General features: G+C 42.1%; 1 protein-coding gene across 7 annotated transcripts in view; it reads left to right on the top strand.

The window, feature by feature from the left end:
* herc1 (HECT and RLD domain containing E3 ubiquitin protein ligase family member 1) overlaps positions 1–16,181 on the top strand; it is a 56,587-nt gene extending 40,406 nt beyond the window's left edge. For 4 of the 7 annotated variants that reach the window (XM_036586696.1, XM_036586695.1, XM_036586699.1 and 1 more), the window contains 37 exons: positions 443–659; positions 1,374–1,495; positions 1,826–2,049; positions 2,376–2,644; positions 2,866–2,918; positions 3,009–3,209; positions 3,485–3,659; positions 3,758–4,025; positions 4,106–4,319; positions 4,737–4,993; positions 5,200–5,327; positions 5,450–5,586; positions 5,942–6,142; positions 6,248–6,378; positions 6,519–6,730; positions 6,830–6,950; positions 7,045–7,191; positions 7,674–7,775; positions 7,886–8,059; positions 8,389–8,715; positions 8,860–8,925; positions 9,032–9,157; positions 9,256–9,394; positions 9,512–9,693; positions 10,540–10,695; positions 10,957–11,079; positions 11,306–11,408; positions 11,564–11,733; positions 11,839–11,977; positions 12,255–12,424; positions 12,574–12,743; positions 12,926–13,091; positions 13,572–13,648; positions 13,822–14,074; positions 14,848–15,000; positions 15,090–15,395; positions 15,487–15,672. In XM_036586696.1, the coding sequence (XP_036442589.1) occupies positions 443–659; positions 1,374–1,495; positions 1,826–2,049; positions 2,376–2,644; positions 2,866–2,918; positions 3,009–3,209; positions 3,485–3,659; positions 3,758–4,025; positions 4,106–4,319; positions 4,737–4,993; positions 5,200–5,327; positions 5,450–5,586; positions 5,942–6,142; positions 6,248–6,378; positions 6,519–6,730; positions 6,830–6,950; positions 7,045–7,191; positions 7,674–7,775; positions 7,886–8,059; positions 8,389–8,715; positions 8,860–8,925; positions 9,032–9,157; positions 9,256–9,394; positions 9,512–9,693; positions 10,540–10,695; positions 10,957–11,079; positions 11,306–11,408; positions 11,564–11,733; positions 11,839–11,977; positions 12,255–12,424; positions 12,574–12,743; positions 12,926–13,091; positions 13,572–13,648; positions 13,822–14,074; positions 14,848–15,000; positions 15,090–15,395; positions 15,487–15,672 (6,365 nt within the window). Of the gene's footprint in view, positions 1–442; positions 660–1,373; positions 1,496–1,825; positions 2,050–2,375; positions 2,645–2,865; positions 2,919–3,008; positions 3,210–3,484; positions 3,660–3,757; positions 4,026–4,105; positions 4,320–4,736; positions 4,994–5,199; positions 5,328–5,449; positions 5,587–5,941; positions 6,143–6,247; positions 6,379–6,518; positions 6,731–6,829; positions 6,951–7,044; positions 7,192–7,673; positions 7,776–7,885; positions 8,060–8,388; positions 8,716–8,859; positions 8,926–9,031; positions 9,158–9,255; positions 9,395–9,511; positions 9,694–10,539; positions 10,696–10,956; positions 11,080–11,305; positions 11,409–11,563; positions 11,734–11,838; positions 11,978–12,254; positions 12,425–12,573; positions 12,744–12,925; positions 13,092–13,571; positions 13,649–13,821; positions 14,075–14,847; positions 15,001–15,089; positions 15,396–15,486 lie in introns of all 7 variants that reach the window. The other 3 variants (XM_036586694.1, XM_036586697.1, XM_036586700.1) reach the window with 3 other exon arrangements.
* The last annotated feature ends 3,970 nt before the right edge of the window (positions 16,182–20,151 follow it).

The following is a 20,151-nucleotide window of genomic DNA, read 5'->3' as shown; positions in this document are numbered from 1 at the left end:
CCAAAAAATTTGGGACGCTGTGTAAAATGTAAATAAGTGTAAATAAAAACAGAATGCAGTGATTTTCAAATCTCATAGACCTATATTTTATTTACAGTAGAACATAAAATACATATCAGATGTTGAAAGTGAGACATTTTACCATTTCATGAAAAATATTAACTCATCTAGAACTTGATGGCAGCAACCAGTGTGTTCAGCACATAAGCGGTGACAGTGCATTAAAATGTGCAATATATATATATATATATATATATATATATATATATATATATATATATATATATATAATCACAGACTTGCTACTAGGTGAAGAATTTCAAGAAGTGATTCTGATTGTTTAGTTTCATGGCCCTCAGACTTCACGTCTTTATTATACGTGTATGCATATATGGCCATACAAGGACTTTAAAGCTGAGTCTGATGATTTGTGTGTTTCCAGGTGCACGGGGTGAGGCAGATGCTCAGAACATCACTGTGCTGGCCATGTGGATGATTGAGCACCCTGGCACTGAAGATTCAGAGGAACCCCATGCTGCAACTCCTGACTCCTGCTCAGGAGCAGCTGGAGGCAAGAGTGCAGACAGAAGTTGCTTCCGCTCTCCTGGAGACATCCCCAGTGCTGACGCCACCGAGATGGAGGAAGGCTTCAGTGAGAGGTTGAAACAGCATACATTATAGATTCAAATTTAGCCTGTCACTGTCAACTATATTAGTAATTGTTTTGATGATTGGTCAAATAATCAGACTTTGTTTGTTTGATTACCACTGCTATGATGATGCTGTTTTCTTTGCTACAGCCCCTATAGGTTTTGCAGTGTTGTTTTGTGTCAACAATGATGCACATTCATTTTCCGACACAGGGTTTTACACTACTTATTTCTGGTTTTGCCTAAACGCAGATATCTAAATAATTATTCTTTTTTTAGTACACTTTTACGATATTTTTTTCAGTTAATAGTTCAATTTAAAACTTGTAATAAAAGGAACTGTATTGGAGCATGTTGGCCTGGTCAGTCTAGAACTAGTTCTTGATCAAAACTGCATTCTTATTTGGGAATGTTTAGGATGCTCTAGGGCATTTTTTATAATATACATTCTAATTGTGGCTGCACACATCCTGCAGATGCACATTTATTCTTTTTCCATGATGCACTTGAAAAACAAATATGTAGTAATAATTCCCCTATGTGGAAAATGTTTAGCCTTCAATTTGAAAGATAGAATGATCAGATTACCCTGGTATTTTTGTTGATTTAGTTATTTCCAATTAATTGAGATTTAATGAAGTGACCAACCCTTCATCATTTTGTATCATGTCTCTATTCCATCTGAAATAACTCACACTGACAGTAGAATTTCTCTGTTCTCAGCCCTGAAGGACTAGATCAAGACTCTGCCTCTGCCTCCACTGGCCATGCCCCCAGAGGGCGCTCAGCAGCCAATAGAAAGCATCGCTTTGACCTTGCGGCACGTACTTTACTGGCTCGTGCAGGTATTCTTAATGCTTACATATTTTACGGAATTAAACTTCCGTCTGTACACACTAATTACCTTGTAATTATCTGGCCCTAAGTGCAAATGCTTAAACCTAGTTACTGATGCTTCATTCAGATCACAAGCCTTATTGATTATTTCTCATCTGGTCTTTGTGTCCTGATTGTTCATATTTGTGTGTGTAAGTGACCCATATCTGTCTTTAACGTGTACACACCTATACCCTGAACCAACCTGCATGTGCACATTTTAACCAGTGTTCTTGTTTAAATGTGTGTGTGTGTGTGTGTGTGTGTGTGTGTGTGTGTGTGTGTGCGCGCACATGTAGCTGGGCTATACCGCTCAGTGCAGGCCCACCGCTCTCAGGTACGGAGGGAGGGCCCTGGCCTACAACAAGACTCTCTGGGGGGTCTGTATGACTTCAACCTAGATGAGGAATTGGAGCTGGAGTTGGACCAGGAGGCCATGGAGGCCATGTTCACCCAGGAGCTGGCCTCCGACTCGGACATACTGGGAATGTGGATCCCGGAGGTACTGGATTGGCCAACATGGGTGTGTGTGACCGCAGCCTGGGGCTGGCGCTGCTTTACTACTCCCTATTAACCGCGTTAACCCTGAACACACACACACACACACACGCTTGACAAGAGCACTGGACATTTGAGCATGCTGAGCAGGCTGCTGTGAACTAGCAAAATGTTTTACAGATTTATTGATGGAGAAGACCCTTCTATTCTTACTTCATTTTATTTAGCGCTAACATGCTAACACTGCACACAATGCTACAGCTTCAAAGCCTTCAAAGATTTCCACTGTAATTTTTCTTGGGTCTGACCCGGAACATGTTTTTGTATGTTAATGTGTTTGTATGTGCACAGCATGTGTGTGAATCGGAGGACCGTGAGGAGGTGGTGGTGTGTGAGCTTTGTGAGGCAAATGTGTCCTGCTTCAACCAGCACATGAAAAAGAGCCATCCAGGCTGTGGGCGCAGTGCCAACCGACAGGGTTACCGCAGCAACGGCTCCTATGTGGATGGTTGGTTTGGGGGCGAATGCGGGAGTGGGAACCCCTACTACCTGCTCTGTGGAAGCTGCAGGGAGAAGTACCTCAGTATGAAAACCAAGACCAAAGGAGCCTTGCCGGAGAGGTCAGTGTATCTTTGTTTACCACATTGCAGTTATTTTGATGTGATGTGCTGTGATGAAATTACTTAAGCTAATATTTATTAATTAATTTACTTACTTGGTTACTTACTTACTTAGTTGCTAACTTGCTTACTTGTTTATTTATTTATTTATTTATTTATTTATTTATTCATTCATTCATTCATTCATTCATTCATTTAATTAAATTTATTTCTCCATACAGGTATAAGGGCCAAGCTCCAGACTTGCTGGGAAAGCAAGACAGTGTCTATGAAGGTATTGGTTGATTTTTCCCAAAGAATCTTTAGGAATAAAAACACTTGCACACCCTCACATACAATCACATGTGTTTGTTCTGTGTTGCAGAGGACTGGGACATGCTAGATGTGGATGAGACTGAGCGGCTGACGGGAGAGGAGGAGTTTGAGCTGCTCTCTGCACCACTGGGACTCAGCGAACGCAGACTTGTTCCTGAGCCTGTTCATTTTCCTGACACCGATCCTCTCGGTGCATCTGTTGCCATGGTTACTGCCACTAACAGCATGGAGGAGACTCTTCTGCAGATAGGTAAGGTTGTGACACACTCAAATGCATCAATACTGAAGGCTTTACTTGAACTAAGGAGCCCACCACAGGAATTTTCAGTATGGCACCTTTGCCAAACTCAGACACTTTGCTAATAAAACATGTATACACCCAAGCACACATACAGTTCCCCTGCTAACTTGTTCAGATAAAACTGATTTTGATAACATGTTAAGACTAACAGAGTGCTCCAGCTGCTATATATCTGTTAACATATTTGTCCATGTGAGTAATTTGTCTGGGTGCCTTACCTGCAGGCTGCCAAAGTTCAGTGGATAAGGGCTCCTCTGGCCGTATGTCTCTGGGGGAGCAGGCAGCAGGGCTGCAGAGTTCAGCTGATCGCCTGGTGGCTCTGAGGAGAGTTACAGCAGCTGCTCAGGTCCTGCTGGCTAGGACCATGGTCATGAGAGCACTCTCCCTGCTGTCAGTCAGGTGAGTGTGTGTGTGGGGGGGGGGTTGACAACATTTATGTGTGTTCCTTGTTTACATGAGTGTATATTACACTTATCATGCATTTCCTTGTCCTTTAGTGGCTCCAGCTGCAGTCTGGCTGCTGGACTGGAGTCTTTGGGCCTCACAGACATTAGGACCCTGGTACGTTTGATGTGTCTGGCTGCAGCTGGTCGTGCTGGTCTCTCCACCGGCCTTGCCTCAGGCTCTGGAACCTCAGAGCGGCCCAGAGGAGCCAACAAGCCCACCAAACCCATATCCTGCCTAGCCTACCTTAGCACTGCTGTGGGCTGCCTTGCCTCCAATAGCCCCAGTGCTGCCAAACTGCTGGTCCAGCTGTGTACCCAGGTGAATGCGTCTTCAGTTGTACTTTATTTGTATTCGGAATGTGTCTTTGTCTTACACCTTTCTCCTGTCTCTCACTGTAGAACCTGATCTCAGCAGCCACAGGGATGAACCTCACCACAGTGGATGATCCCATCCAGAGGAAGTTTCTACCCAGCTTCCTGCGGGGTGTAGCTGAGGAGAACAAGCTGGTGACATCACCCAACTTTGTGGTGACTCAGGCCCTGGTGGCCCTTCTAGCCGATAAGGGAGCCAGGCTGAGACCTGGCTACGACAAGGCTGAACTAGAGAAAAGAGGTACGCTGTCTCACACTACATTAAAACACACATAAATGTGTAGCCATACATAATGATGGTACCTTTACTGCGGTAGTTATTATAAATAGCATAAGAACATCAATCTATCTATCTGTCTATCTATCTATTTATCTATCATGAGAATATCTATCTATCATGAGAATATCTGTCTGTCTATCTATCTATCTATCTATCTGTTGCATTAATTATGCAATTCACTTCATGTATGTGCAGCAAAGGAGTTCCTGTATGTTTAGTTTTGCATGCAGCTTTGTTTTGATGGAGTTTCAAAGCTTTTTGAGTCGTCATTGTTTCTTTTCCCTTCCTCATCGTCCCTTTCACTGTTTGTGTTTGTGTTTGTTTGTGTCCATGTCTCTCACGCACGGCCTGGCCTTATTCCCTGTTGGATCCTCGCAGGGTTAATATCCTCTCTCTATGCCCACCCTTCCTTTGCTCCCCCTGCTGTAGGCCCGTTGGAGCTGGCCAATGCACTGGCGGCGTGCTGCCTCTCATCTCGCCTCTCCTCGCAGCACCGTCAATGGGCTGCACAGCAGCTGGTGCGTACACTAGCTGCCCATGACAGGGACAACCAGAGTCGACCACAGACCTTTGCTGACATGGCCGGAGACCTGCGCAAGTGCTCCACCATCAAGCTAGAGGCTCACCAGGGCAGGGTAAGGTCTATTGAATGTGCTGGTAAGCTTGTTGAATGCATTGCACTAGGGTTGGGCAGTTTAGCGATAAATTATGTGTATGGCGGTGTTTAAAAATCATTATGTATTTCAAATTTATTATGCGTCAATTTTCTGTTCCATGTCTGAACTGTCAAATAAAATTAGTGTAATGCTAGGCATATCATGGCCGCCTTTATATACCCTAGGTAATCTCCTGTGGATGGTGCAATAAAAAGGGTTTGCTGGCCACCAGTGGGAATGATGGAACAGTTCGTGTGTGGAATGTGACCAAAAACCAGTATACTCTGCAGCAGACATGTGTCTTCAACAAAATGTGAGCTATGTCTGTCTTCTTCTTATGGAGCTCGTCCAAATTATTTGTGCTTATCCTCACTCCCTCAGTATGTGGAGCATGTGTCTGAGTTTAAAATGTTTTTTGTGGTTTTGTGTTCTCAGAGATGGTTCCCCTGAGGAGTGTGTAAGTGGACTGGGGTCTCCAGGTGAGCCAGGCTTGGCACCAGTGGCCTGGAGCATGAGCGGGAAGTTCCTCGCTGCTGCCATGGAGAAAATAATTAACATCTGGCAGGTCAATGGTGAGTTAGCACTTAACAGTGTGCTCACACAACAGAGATTGGCGTTAAAGCTGCACTATGTAAGATTTGGAGATTTGGAGACCTCCCTAGTGGAAATGTCTGATTGTACACAATGTATGGAAAACGCTTTGTAACATTGGTTGTGCTTCAGACCACCAAGCCCAATATTTATGCACATTTTATGTATATTTAAAGGGTAGATGAGGTGTGGAGTACTTGTCTTTAGAACACGTGCAGATATTATTCTGTCACTGCATAACCAATACAGGGTTGCCCTTTGATGGAATTGAATTAGCAATTTGATTATATTGAGTATAATTAAATTTTGAGTGTTGTGCATGTGTGTGCGTGGCAGGTGGTAAGGGCATGCTGGACATCCAGCCTCACTGGGTGTCATCGTTGGCATGGCCAGAAAATGAGCCAGGGTGTCTGTGGGCTGGGGAGCCACATGAGCTTCTGTTGGTTGGTCGCATGGATGGAACCCTAGGCCTGCTTGAAGTTCTAGATGCCTCTAACATGCAAAGAACCGAACTCCAGCATTGCTACAGAAAAGACGGTAACTAGTTAGGCCCAAAAGGAGCAGCTTTGTTGATCTCTTCCTGGACATTTTATTTCTTATACTTGCGTTTTTATGTGTTTCTAAATATGTAATTTTTTTTAGTTGCTGTTATGCACATTGCATGGTACAGTGAGGACCGTCCCTTCGCTGTAGGCTATGCTGATGGAAAGCTTCTGATTGGCTCCAGAGAACCACTAGAGAATGGGTCTGTGGTGGTCATTGACGCTCACAAGGTTAGAGACACCAGCAACAAGTGACACACTGCATATCAGCCCCTGCACTTCATAAAATCAGAATGAAATTTTCCATTTAGTAGAAGCAAAAACTTGTTTGAAATATCCTTTTTTATATTGGTCCTCTGTTCTGTATGTAGGAGAGCATCAGTTCATTGCGTTGGGCTCCAGGTGGCCAGGTTCTATTAAGCTGTGCCAAAGAGGAGACAGTGCATCTATGGACAGGGTCTGGAGCAGGGTTAGGATGGAGCTGGGCTTGTATTCAGAGCATCACTCACCCCACTATTGTGAATGCTGTTGCTTGGTGCCACCTGCCTGGGCAAGGACCCAAGGCACTGAATATGTTGGCCACGTATGTTTACTCACACAAATATACACATACTTGCTTAATATTTCTTACTTTATGTGTCCACTGCGTATATGCTTTATTATCTAATATGTTATGTTATAGGTGTTGTCAGAATGGACTTGTGTCTGTATGGACAGTGCCTCAGGATCCTTCATCCTTCTCCCAGTCCAGCTCAGCCAGCTCAGAGGCATGGTGGGAAACAGAGTCAAAGTCTAAACCTAGGGTAAATTCACCCATAATGCCTGTTTGAGAATAACTGTAACTGTGTTGCTGTTTTATCATTTAAATTGTTAGTAATGTGGTTTCTGTGTGTGTAGCTGACACCACGACGATGTGAGGCAGCAACATGTGTGTTCCAGCTACGGGGTCACATGACCCCAGTTCGGACAGTAGCGTTCAGTCCTGATGGTCTGGCTTTGGTTTCTGGCGGTGTTGGAGGACTCTTGAACATCTGGTCCCTACGGGTCAGTTGTGCGGATGCTAGGGGTGTAAATCTCTGAATCCACAACAATAGATTTGATTGCAGTTCTTTAGGAAACGGTTCAATGTAAGGGTATTCTCACTTTAATTCATCATCAAAACTCAAATTTAACCACAATTTGATGTGGTTACTTTGGTACAATTTAGAATCATATTTATAAGTACATTGAACATGCAAATGTGAGTTGAGGCACTGTATACTCAGTGATGGAATATAGACAATAAAAATGTTTTCTTTTTGCAGTTGATAATTGCCCAAGCCAAAAAGGAATAGTTACTTTATTAAGCGTTATAATAATGATATGGCATTTTAAAAAGCAGTTGACTCTCTGCATTTAGATTGATGCATCATAATGCACTGATCCATTTTTACACCGCATATACATACACTTACTATCAGGATCTTATTTATCCAGTGTAATGTGTATGTGGATGAATTAGAAAGCATGTGTGTGTCTTTATATAGGATGGCTCAGTGCTGCAAACTGTGGTTGCTGGCTCTGGAGCCATTCAAAACACTGTGTGGATCCCAGATGTTGGTGTGGCTGTCTGTTCCAACCGCTCAAAGGTCATATGTCCAAATATAATAAATATAATAAAATTGTGAAGTAGGTCTGTAAGTGTGTCATGTTTATTATTTAACAGTCACACTGTAATGCTGTTGAATTTTTGTTGTAGGATATTCTGGTTGTCAACTGCTCCACGGAGTTCATGACAGCCAGTCATGTACTGGCAACCTGCCGCACTGCTCTAAAAAAGCAGGGGGTTGTAGGACTGAACATGGCTCCATGCATGAGGGCCTTCCTGGAGAGACTTCCCATCATGCTCCAGGAGCAATATGCCTATGAGAAGGTACACTCACACATACACCACATCACAATCACTTTTATTTTCAATAAAACTAGGCAAGCAGTTTAACAGGCAAGATGTGAGTAGGAAAAATGTCTACCACGCACTAACGTTATTCATTATGAGAAAATTCATGAAAAGAAAACCATTTGTAAGGCAACTATAATTACTTTTGATCATCTTAAATCTGCGGGCAGCTTGTTTTCAGATATTTATATCTTAAATTGTCCAACTTGATTGAACCATGTCGTTTGTTACTGAAGTGTATTTTAAACAACAGCTATCAGTTTTAGTGGTCTGATACATGCATATGTAATGTATGTGTGTTTTAGCCACACGTGGTGTGTGGAGAGCAGCTGATCCACAGCCCCTACATGCAGTGTCTGGCCTCTCTGGTGGTGGGGCTACAACTGGACACTCTTCTGTGCCGGCCCCCAGTCCCTCCTCATCTGGCCCACTGTCCCGTTGAGCCAGGCTCCTCAACATCATCTTCTTCCTCTTCCTCGCATTCTTGGGGCAGCAGCGAGTGGTCATGGCTTCACTGCTTCTCCACCACTGTCAAAACAGCCGAGGCACTCGCTCGCGGACACACCTTTCCAGAATCTTTCTGCGTGCCTGATCTGGAGCCTGTGGCAAAGGACAAGATGGCACTGCTTATGGTGAGATACTTGCATATTTATCTGAAAGAAAAGTATGTTTGCATAAAAGAAGGTAAAACAATGTATGAATAGTATTTTTTTTTTTTCCTAAGGGCTATTTGAGTCATGTTGTTTCACATGCTTTTTCTTTTAACATGGTTCCAGGACAATAGTAAATGGGTTCCTGGGATGGATGAGCAGATAATGGCCTGGGCCACCTCCAGACCAGAGGTAACAAGACCAGAACTGTACTGGTGGATTGTAACACAACCAAGAAATGCACTAGCAACAATAAACTGAACAAAATCCATAGGGATTAATTGCATGTGTTAAACAGGACTGGCACCTGGGTGGAAAGTGTGATGTGTATCTGTGGGGGGCGGGCCGCCATGGTCAACTCGCTGAGGCCGGACGCAACATTCTTGTGCCAACAGCTGCCCCTTCTTTCTCTCAAGCTCAACAGGTACATAGCAAGCTCCCACACATACACACTTGCACACAACACTTAACAGTGGAAAATCAGTGCACTGAGAATGTTTGTTATAATCTGTATATGTGCAGGTTGTGTGCGGGCAGAACTGCACGTTTGTAATTCAGGCGAATGGGACAGTATCTGCATGTGGAGAGGGAAGTTATGGCCGCCTGGGGCAGGGGAACTCTGATGACCTGCACGTTCTCACAGTCATCTCAGCACTGCAAGGTAGCTGACAACACACATATGAACAATAAAACACACTCGTCCTTACAATATAAATAATATTGAGAAAGTTTAATTCTACACCTTTCAAAGTATTAATTTTATTACCCATGGATTCAGGGTTTGTAGTGACTCAGCTGGTCACATCATGCGGCTCTGATGGGCACTCGATGGCTCTGACTGAGAGTGGCGAAGTGTTCAGCTGGGGAGACGGAGACTATGGCAAACTGGGCCACGGAAACAGCGACCGACAACGAAGACCACGCCAGATAGAGGCCCTGCAAGGAGAGGAGGTGGTGCAGGTCAGACACAAAAACACACATATTTACTCATATTCCTAAAGGACCTCCATTACACCCAAACCAATAGCAGAATTTGTATCACAAGAATATTGATGCTAAATGACAACAATGGGCCACATTCACCATTATCTTCCTCAGTTTCTTCTTAATTTTGTTTTGAGAAAGGTCCTAAGAAAAAGTCTACGTCAGATTCATGACGTATTCTTTAAGCACAGAATTATTTGCACCTTTGTGTTCTTGAGTGTGTAGATTCTGTTTTAACCTAAGAGCAAATCCCCAATAAGAAAACATTGCTGAATGTCAGAATCTTCGTAAAAACTGCGTAAATGGGTTTTAAAAAGAAATTTCTTCTTAAGAACAGTTGGTGAATGAGGCCCAATGTCATAAAATCAGTTTTGAGTTTATCCTTACACAACTTGTCATGCTCTTACAAGTACACGTGTGCTCTGTAGGGTGTTAAATTTTCTTTGTTGGTGAGACCAAAACTGTGTTGGGATTGAGGCAATTTCAAAATAATTATGCTGAACCTTTAACGTTACAAAACATGCCATGTTCAGGAACTACAAATGTACTTATTTATTTACTTTTCTTGTGCTGTCAGCTTAGTTTAATATGTTACGTCATGCATGTGTGCACTCACCAAGACAAATTCCTTGTATGTGGAACATACTTGGTGAAATGAAGCGATTCTGATTCTAGTAGTTGTGTTTAAACAGTTCAGTGATCTCGTGGCTATGCCACTACATTGTACTGGACACCAGCCCCCAGGACCAGAACTGAATATCAGCACCTCTAAGGTGTTGAAGTGTCTTTGGTAATAACAGTGAAACTGTGTTTTGTGTGCAGATGTCATGTGGATTTAAGCACTCAGCTGTAGTGACAGCGGATGGTAAACTCTTTTCTTTTGGGAATGGAGACTATGGCAGGTTGGGCCTGGGTAACACCTCTAACAAGAAGCTGCCTGAGAGAGTCACTGCCCTGGAGGGCCATCAAGTTGGTCAGGTAAAACATACACACAGAGACAAAACATGTCCCTGCTCAGACCCAAGAAAAATGACACTGGGTGACTCCTGCTGTTTAAAGCTATAGCTCAGTGTTATCATGCCAGTGTTACATAAAATGCAGTAAGGGTTAAAAGGTCACTGCAGCCTGCTCAGCATAGTGGTGTAAACAGGCTTAACAGTCTGTAGTAGAGCAGTGGCAGCCAATTTTATGTCTATGGCAAAGTAAGCATTGATGTGAACTGTGTTTGGGTGCATTCAGGTCGCATGTGGGCTAAATCACACCTTGGCTATGTCAGCTGATGGAATGACTGTCTGGGCATTTGGAGATGGAGACTATGGGAAACTTGGCCTTGGAAATTCAACTGCGAAATCTTCTCCACAGGTATTCTGCATCACTTGTAAAGACTAATCACATGCACATTCATTGCAAAAATACAGTTTTATTGATTTTCTAAGTGAAAAATATATATAAATAATATATACTTATTTTCACTTGCAAAGTTAGCAAAACATGTATATTCCAGGGTGTTCAGACATTTGCGTACAAGCGTACATACTCAGTCACATATGTAAAAGCACCACTGAAGACACATCTGTGTGTTTTCTAGAAAGTGGATGTTCTGTGTGGCATTGGGATTAAGAAGGTGGCTTGTGGGACACAGTTCTCTGTGGCTTTGACCAAAGATGGGAATGTTTACACTTTTGGGCAAGGTACGTACATGTTCATTTTGTGTTTTTATAAAGAGAAAGTCATTTAGTGTTTATAGGTAAAATCTACAAATACACACACATTTCTTTGCTTAACCAATAAACATATTGTTTGTAAACTGTCTGTTTTCCAAAACAATATATATCTATATATATAGATCGGCTGATTGGTCTTCCAGAGGGGCGGGCACGCAATCACAACCGCCCACAGCAGGTCCCCGCCCTTGCAGATGTGTTCATTGAGGATGTGGCTGTTGGGGCAGAGCATACCCTTGCTCTCTCGTCCGCAGGAGATGTTTATGCTTGGGGGAGCAATTCAGAGGGACAGGTACAGAGATGAGCTCACAACATTCATAGCTATATACAGATTTGATGTTCATGGTTATCGATGATTATAATGACAATGTATTTGTGCACGTTTGTGTTTTTGTAGCTGGGCCTGGGTCACACAAACCATGTAAGAGAGCCAACTCTCCTCACTGCTCTACAAGGCAAGAACATCCAGCAGATCTCTGCAGGACGCTGCCATAGTGCAGCATGGACTGCACCATCTGTCCCACCAAGAGCACCAGGTACCTAAGCACACACAGTAATAATCTGGGGATATGACCTATGTAGGAGGTTTTTAAAATATGCCCACAGAGAGATCTATTTACAGAAATAATGTTTTTGTTTATTTTAATTAATTAAATGAAACAATATGTGACCAGATCACAACCACATGTATACACCAGCTATATATGACCAGACCACAATCACATGTATACCTTTTACAAAGCCTCACATGGTCGGGTTGGGCTGACTAGTTTTTCCATTTTGTACCTAAACTTTTAAACATACACATCCTAGGGTCGTCAGTGCCGCTGCAGTTGGGCTTGCCCATGTGTGTGCCTCCTCAGTACAGTGCTCTGAGAGACATCAGCATGGAGGCTCTGAGAGCCAGGCTGCGTCTTCTCTACCATTTCTCTGACCTTATGTATTCCTCCTGGAGACTGCTCAACCTCAGTCCCAACAATCAGGTACACCCACACACAAAACCTTTTACCTCATACACTTGTACCATAGCTCCTACAGTCACGTACACCACATATCATAGGCGTAAAAATTCCTTATCTGGCATTGTTACTTGTTTCATGCATTGTGATGTGTTTCCTCATCTGTGTTTCAGAGTTGCACATCTCATTATAATCCAGGAACATGGGGAATAGTTCAGGGGCAGCTGCGGCCCCTGCTGGCACCAAGGGTCTATATGCTCCCAATGGTGCGGTCTATTGGCAAAACCATGGTGCAGGGTAAAAACTATGGCCCTCAGATTACTGTCAAGAGAATCTCCACTCGGTCAGTAACTTGCACCTTATTGGACCATCACAACCATAAGCACAGAAATTAATAGCTCTATTAAAGTTATAGAGAATATACATGCTGTTTTTCCACTAGTAATTGTGCTGAGGATATTAGAGATGGTTATTATTTTATTTTTCCTTTTCTCATGTTTTCTTTTTCTCATTGTCTCTCTGAAGGGGCAGGAAATGTAAGCCCATCTTCATTCAGATTGCTCGTCAGGTGGTCAAACTGAATGCATCTGACCTCAGGCTGCCATCCCGTGCCTGGAAGGTTAAGCTGGTGGGAGAAGGGGCTGACGATGCAGGGGGGGTGTTTGATGATACAATCACTGAAATGTGCCAGGTACGTTCACCTTTTATACATGTAATACATATGAATTATCAATTCTGAAAAAAATATTTGTTGTGTAAAATACTGTAGTTGCAATACTGTTGTGTCTAATAGTTAGTATGTAATTATGTCTAAAAATTTGTCTATACATTTGTAGGAAATTGCTCATCTAACCTTTTTTTTTAGTGGTATTAATAGGGAATGACTTTCATAATAATAATTTGCAAGGCAGACAATAAATGTAAATGTAACCAAAAAATCATCACTATCCAAAAAAAATCTCATTTATTTCAATTTGTTCTACATAATTTTACCACAGCAGCTTCCTTTTATGTTGTCTGACATGTTGAATGGACCAGAAAAAAAATGTCTTTTACATTAACTTGTATTACAAGTAAAAAACATTTTTTTTTACTTGTAGTTGCCATTGTGGAGATTTTTTTTTTGTTGTTTTGGACAGCAATGAAATATAGCTTTTGTATTTGTGTGTAGGAGCTTGAGACAGGAGTGGTTGACCTGCTTATCCCCTCCCCTAATGCCACAGCAGAAGTGGGCTACAACAGAGACAGGTCAGTAACACCTTCCTTATGATCGTTTTGGCATGTAAATATTTGCAAGTAGTTGTCTAACATGAATACAGTTTTGAATATCTCTATTGATTTTATTATGTGTCTGTGTGTTTGTGTTCATGTGTGCGTGCGCGCGTGTCCATCTGTGTGTGCATTTGTTTAAACACCTTTAGATTCCTGTTGAATCCCTCAGCATGTTTGGAGGAGCATTTGCTACAGTTCAAGTTCCTGGGCATCTTGATGGGCGTGGCTATCCGCACCAAGAAGCCACTGGACCTGCACCTGGCACCACTGGTGTGGAAGCAGCTGTGCTGTATTCCACTCACATTGGAGGACCTGGAGGAAGTAGACCTGCTCTATGTGCAGACACTCAACAGCATTCTACACTTGGAGGACAGCAGCATCACTGAGCAGAACTTCCATGAGGTACCACAAACCAAATATATATTTCAGCATCAGAAAAAAGTTGAGTGCACTCATTATATTAATTTAATAGAATACACATTGTGATTTAGTGTGGATGATTTGTCTCGGAGACAAATATTTCCTAAGTCTTTGAGGCACATTCATACATTGGGGTGTTGGTAACCGTGTAATAAGCGATATGACTTTCATTGGGAGGTGGACAATCAGATTGTTGTAATGTGGCAAGGTAAGCGTTTCATATAATGCCCATAGCAAAGTTGCAGTAAATACACATTGAGCGAAATTCTTACAATGGTTTAAAAAATATATTTAAAACACCTATGAACATTCAACGGGAGATAATGATATTTTTTAAAAACAGTATTAGTCTTCTTGTCACCTGTATTTTATCAAGGCTCAGGACTATCTTACAACTCTGCATCCACCTTTAATCCGGACAGCTAAGGATTCTTTAATTTTAGTGACACACCCCCAAAACTGCCAGCAGTTGGCTGTTATTTCTCAGTTTCCATAGCCATGGTCTCACTTTCACTCTGAAAAACTGGAGTTTTGTATAATGATGCATATACATTGCCAGCTTTTAGTTTTTAGGCCGTGGCAGGCCCACTACTGCAGTTGGTGGACATATCAGTCGGTCATGCTAGCATTGTGGTATCGTTGAAGTCTCATTCATTCAGCTGAAAAACTGAGAAAATGAATACAATTAGCCTGCCTGTACCAGTATTTATGTGAACTGTGTAAATTACGTGACAGACATTGGATTTCTTTTGTAGATGATTCCCCTCGACTCATTTGTGGGCCAGAGTGCTGATGGGAAAATGGTGCCCATCATTCCAGGAGGAAACAGCATCCCTTTGACCTTTTCTAACAGGAAGGAGTATGTGGAACGTGCCATTGAGTACCGACTACATGAAATTGACCGTCAGGTTTGTGCATGTGTATGTGGGTCTGAGAAATAAAGTGTACTCTCAAATACATGTTTCTACATTACATACTGCATGTCTATGTTTGTTAGGTGGCGGCAGTGCGAGAGGGCATGTCTTGGATTGTGCCGGTTCCTCTTCTCTCTCTGCTTACGGCGCGGCAGCTGGAGCAGATGGTGTGCGGCCTGCCTGAGATCAGCGTGGAGGTGCTAAAGAAGGTGGTGCGCTACCGGGAGGTGGAGGAGCAGCAGCAGCTGGTGCAGTGGTTCTGGCAGACGCTGGAAGAGTTCTCAAACGAGGAGCGAGTGCTCTTCATGCGCTTTGTCTCAGGCCGTTCGCGTCTCCCTGCTAACACTGCTGACATCTCACAGCGCTTCCAGATCATGAAGGTGGACCGGGTAAGGCCCAGATAGATATGATAGTGTGTCTACAAATGTTGAGTATTTGAGTCTTGTTAATCGTCTTATACTTTTGTGCCTCTCTCCACAGCCGTATGACAGTCTTCCCACCTCTCAGACCTGTTTCTTCCAGCTCCGCCTCCCGCCCTACTCCAGCCAATCAGTGATGGCGGAGCGGCTTCGCTACGCTATCAATAACTGCCGTTCTATTGACATGGACAACTACATGTTGTCTCGCAATGTGGACAATGCTGAGGGTTCGGACACAGACTACTAAGCCCTCCATGCACAAGAACAGACGTACAGAAAATCCTGTATGGACCCTGTTGAAGACTCGGTGCAGGCTTTTGTCACTTTTAAACATTCAGTGTTCTCATACACATTTAAACACATTTGATTCAGTGTTTTTATTTTCACTTAATTTCTTAGCAGTTTAAGCAAGTGGAGCTAGGGTGGGCCAGAGTATCAATTAGGATATATAAAATTTTCTATGCTTTCACACGCTCTTTCTCTTACTCTCTTCAGCGCATTCTTTCACCTTTTCTTTGTTGATTTTTTGGCACCACCCCATTTTCAGGGTTTTCTGCATGAACATATGTTTATTTAATTTAGGAAAAAAAATGTATAAAATGATTTATTGAAAAAAAAAAAAAAACAATATTGTACATTGTGTATAATGCTTCATTAGGAAATTGTTTTACCTAAGTGTCCATATTTATTTTGTTTTAATTTTTGAATTGCCTACGCCCAGTTTCATAACAGAGACAAATAAATGCTTCAATATTAGACTGTCCTTTCTCTGATCTTTTCTGTGCTTTTAATAGAAAATTTAAAGAAGGATAAATATTTGGCTCCATTACGTGGATAGGCAGAACAGTATTTCCAAAATGGAGGAACAAGGAAAGAAGACAATAGCAAGATAGTGCTCAACTACAGAAACGTAACAGCTAAGTAGCTTTAAAATTTAAGTTAATTAAAAACGTGTTGTGACAGGCAAGTGCATGGAATAAGATATTTTGACTTGAGAAACACCCAGCCCTTGAACCGAAGTTATTAAGTCTAATAAATATCAGTGTAAATAAACATTAGAGTGCAGTACTTAGTTTACCAAAAAGGTTCATTTTGGACGTATGGAATAGTAATTGTATGCCCTGCTGGAATGGTCCAAGCTCACTGCATTGATGGATCATCCAATCAAGTACAGTGAGTATCAGAAGCTAGCACAACTAGCAAAAATGGATAACACCAAATTGTGGAGACGGAAAGTGGATTTCTCTTCTAACGTACATTAGAAATACTCCAAGACAACTCAAAAGAGGTGGCAAAGAGGTGCGATCGCATTTCAACCGTGGAACTACTAGAGGCTGCCATTGAACTGCTGACACAGCAATAATTTTATTTTGCTGGCACAGCAATAAGGGTTGTTTTGTATTTGATGATAGCCAGGGCGGTACTTACTTAGTGGATGTTTCCCCCAGCATCACCGCAAGCAGCTAAGCAGCTCCCAGATGGCCTGGGGCAGGCACTGCATAAGAAAAAAACAGCCCACTGTACTAACTAAACAGATGGACTCGTTTTTCTGAGGACTAAAAACCCTATTCATAGAATATGTTAACAAGCTTGGTGCTTAGTGTGGGTTGAAGGCTAGACCAGAGCTGCCTGGAGATTTGGAATGTAGAGCGGATGCAGTGGATAGAGATTGTGTTTCCTCATGTTCAGTCAGAAGGCTTTTACTCGATTTACTTTATTGTTTTGAATAAAGTATAAAGCTTTTGGCCAATTCTGGACCTCCGGCAACTGAACAACTTCTTCCTGTAGTTTCTATGCTTTCGCATGCTTCACACTGCTGCTGTTCTTTGCTGTGTTCAGGAAGGAGAGTGGTTTACTTCCATGGACTTACGAGATGTGTACTTCCATAGCATTGGAGCATAGGCATTTTCTCTGGTTTTGCGTTCCAGGTCAAGGAGTTACAGATCAAAATTCTGCCCTTTGCATTTTGCTGGCTCCATGGACATTTTCAAAGAGCACACAGGCTCTGACGACAACCTCTTGTTGGGCTCTGTGTGGGACACAGGAGTTCCTCCACACCAAACTCATTAAAACATGTATTTATGGACCTTGTTTTGTGCACCAGAGCACAGTCATGCTGAAACAGGAAAGGGCCTTTGCCAAACTGTTGACACAAAGTTGGAAGCATGTGATTGCCTAAAACGTCTTTGTAAGCAGTACTATTAACATCACCCTTAACTGGAACCAAGATGCCTAGCCCAAAACCTGAAAAGCAGCCCAACAATTATCCTCCCTCCCCCAAACTGTACTGTTGGCACTATGCAGTGCAATGCAGTGAACTCAATAATTAGGAGGGGTGTCAACATACTTTGGTCATTTAATGTATTTCCTTATATCCAAAATATAAGTGAGTTATATGTCAATATACTTTGTGGGAGCATCAAAATTCCAAACATGAAATCATATTTCATGCAACATTTATTCAAAGCAGACTTTAATGAAACAAGTTGTGGAAGTCATGCAGATGACAGCTGTATTTCGCTTTTGAATGCAATGATTTCAGTAGATTAGCCTATGTAACTCTGTGTATTTTAGCCATCAAGGCAAGGATCTCATGTAACTGCTTTAAGTTAAATGAAAAAAAATAAAAGAGCTTCAGGTTGTTGGCCCTGGCAGTGCCCGAAGGGATTTGTAAGTAGCTCTTGGTCCACTCACATCAAAAGTAAACCTTTTTCCTAGAACTTAGGGCATTATTTTTATTCTCAGTTCATTTTTTCAATGTATAGCAAGAAACTTGTTCAAATCAGTTTTGCCAGTAAGGAAATATTGCAAAAACTAGATGTGCTTTGTCCTTTCGGACAAAGTAATGCTCTTACTCCACTTCAATTAGTCGGCTGCTCGTCTTCTTACAAAGACTAAATGGAAAGATCACATTAGCCCAGTGGTTGCCTCTATTCATTGCCTGCCAGTGAAATTTAAGGAAACAATTTATTAATCCCCAAAGGGAAATTAGAGTGTTCCAGCATCATACATACAAGACAAACACAGAATACAGAGTAAAAATAATTAAATAGAATAAGAAAACGTACAGCATGAAATATCATACAATACTATATATATATATATATATATATATATATATATATATATATATATGGGTCTTACACTCAGATATAAAATATTGAAGTTACAGCTACTGTTGCAGTTAGGGCTACAGGTACTGTTATTGTTACAATGTTATAATAACAGTAATCCACAGATGAGTTAGTTTACATTTCCAGTACTGTTGCACAGTAATAGAAGAAAGTACCTAGTGCAGTAGTGCTGTAAATACAGTATTGTGCTGCTTCATGACCACTGCAGAATAATCAGTAACAACGTGCTGTGCAGATGATACATAGATATACATTGATGCATGAGGAATAGATGAATTAGAATGCAGTGTTGTACAGTCTGATGGCTGCAGGAAGCAATTACCTGCAAAAGCATTCCTGCAGTGAAGCTGGAGCAGTCTGCTGCTCATTGTACTCCTCTGTCCCTGTAGTGTTTTGTGGAGTGATCACTGACACCTTTGCAGCATCCCCCTCTCCACCTCCATCTCCACTGTGTTCAGTTTAGCCCCCAGGTCTGAGCTGGCCTTTCTAATGATCTTGTTCAATCTGTTAGTGTCCTTCACTGTAATACTGCTGCCCCAGCCCACAACCGCATAAAAATGGCACTTGACACCACAGATTCATGGTAAGTACTCAGCAGCTGGTCTTTCACACCAAAGGACCTCATCCTCCTCAGAAAGTAGAGTTCACTCTGGCCCTTCTTGTATAGCTTGTCCACACTCACTTCCCATCCCAACATGTCACACAGATGAACAACCAGGTACTTGTAGGTACCTTGTAGGCACCTGGATGTTCATCTGTGTCTTAATGTTCTCGCCCTGGATGGTGTTTCTGTTTGTTCCATTGATATGAATAGTGCTCCATTAAGTATTGAAATGAATGCAGCCAATATAACATAACCATAACTGTTCTGATAACCTTGATGAAGGATAAAGGCTGTTTAAATATAATTCAGGCCAGACACAGGTTGTCAGCTGATTCTCACTGCAGGTTAAGATTGTAACCAGTGCTTTCTCTCTTTAAAGGTGGAGTATACAGTTCTGGAGAAAGACTGATAACTCAACAGCTAAACAAGTACACCCTCCTTTCAGTGCTTCTCCAAAAGCTCCACCCCCCAAATTCATGGACGCATATTGCCAAGGCAACAACACAGGGCTAACAAACTCGTTTTTTAGCTCTTTGTGGCCTTAAAACCCTTCCCAAATGTTGTACGGACAAATACAGTGAGAACAATGAAGCAGCAATTACTGCAACATTAGCTAGGTTGTAGGTTAGCAAACTTTCGCTACAATTGCTGCTGCAATGCTAACCAGTTGCTATCACAAACATTAGCAAACAGCAAAAATACAATACTCACTTATTGCTTCTGTGTAACTGCAAAAACAAGTTAATGTTACCCACCCGTCAAGCAGAAACAGGGCAGCCTCCTCATCCCTTCTCATGCCTTTCAACAAAGTTGATAGTGAAGTCAGCTTCTTTTTCACCAGCTTCTTGTTCAAATTTTTTCCATCCCATCTTAAATGCTGCAGCAGTTTTATGCAGGTGCAGAATGGACTTAAGGTAGAATGGGAAAATACAAATAGAAAGCCAACTTCAGCCTCACCAACTTCAAGAAATATTAAGAGGAGGAATAC

Source organism: Colossoma macropomum, unplaced genomic scaffold (assembly GCF_904425465.1).
Source record: "Colossoma macropomum unplaced genomic scaffold, Colossoma_macropomum, whole genome shotgun sequence".
In the NCBI taxonomy this organism is placed as follows: Eukaryota; Metazoa; Chordata; class Actinopteri; order Characiformes; family Serrasalmidae; genus Colossoma; species Colossoma macropomum.
This window is presented reverse-complemented; position numbering and strand designations above follow the sequence as displayed.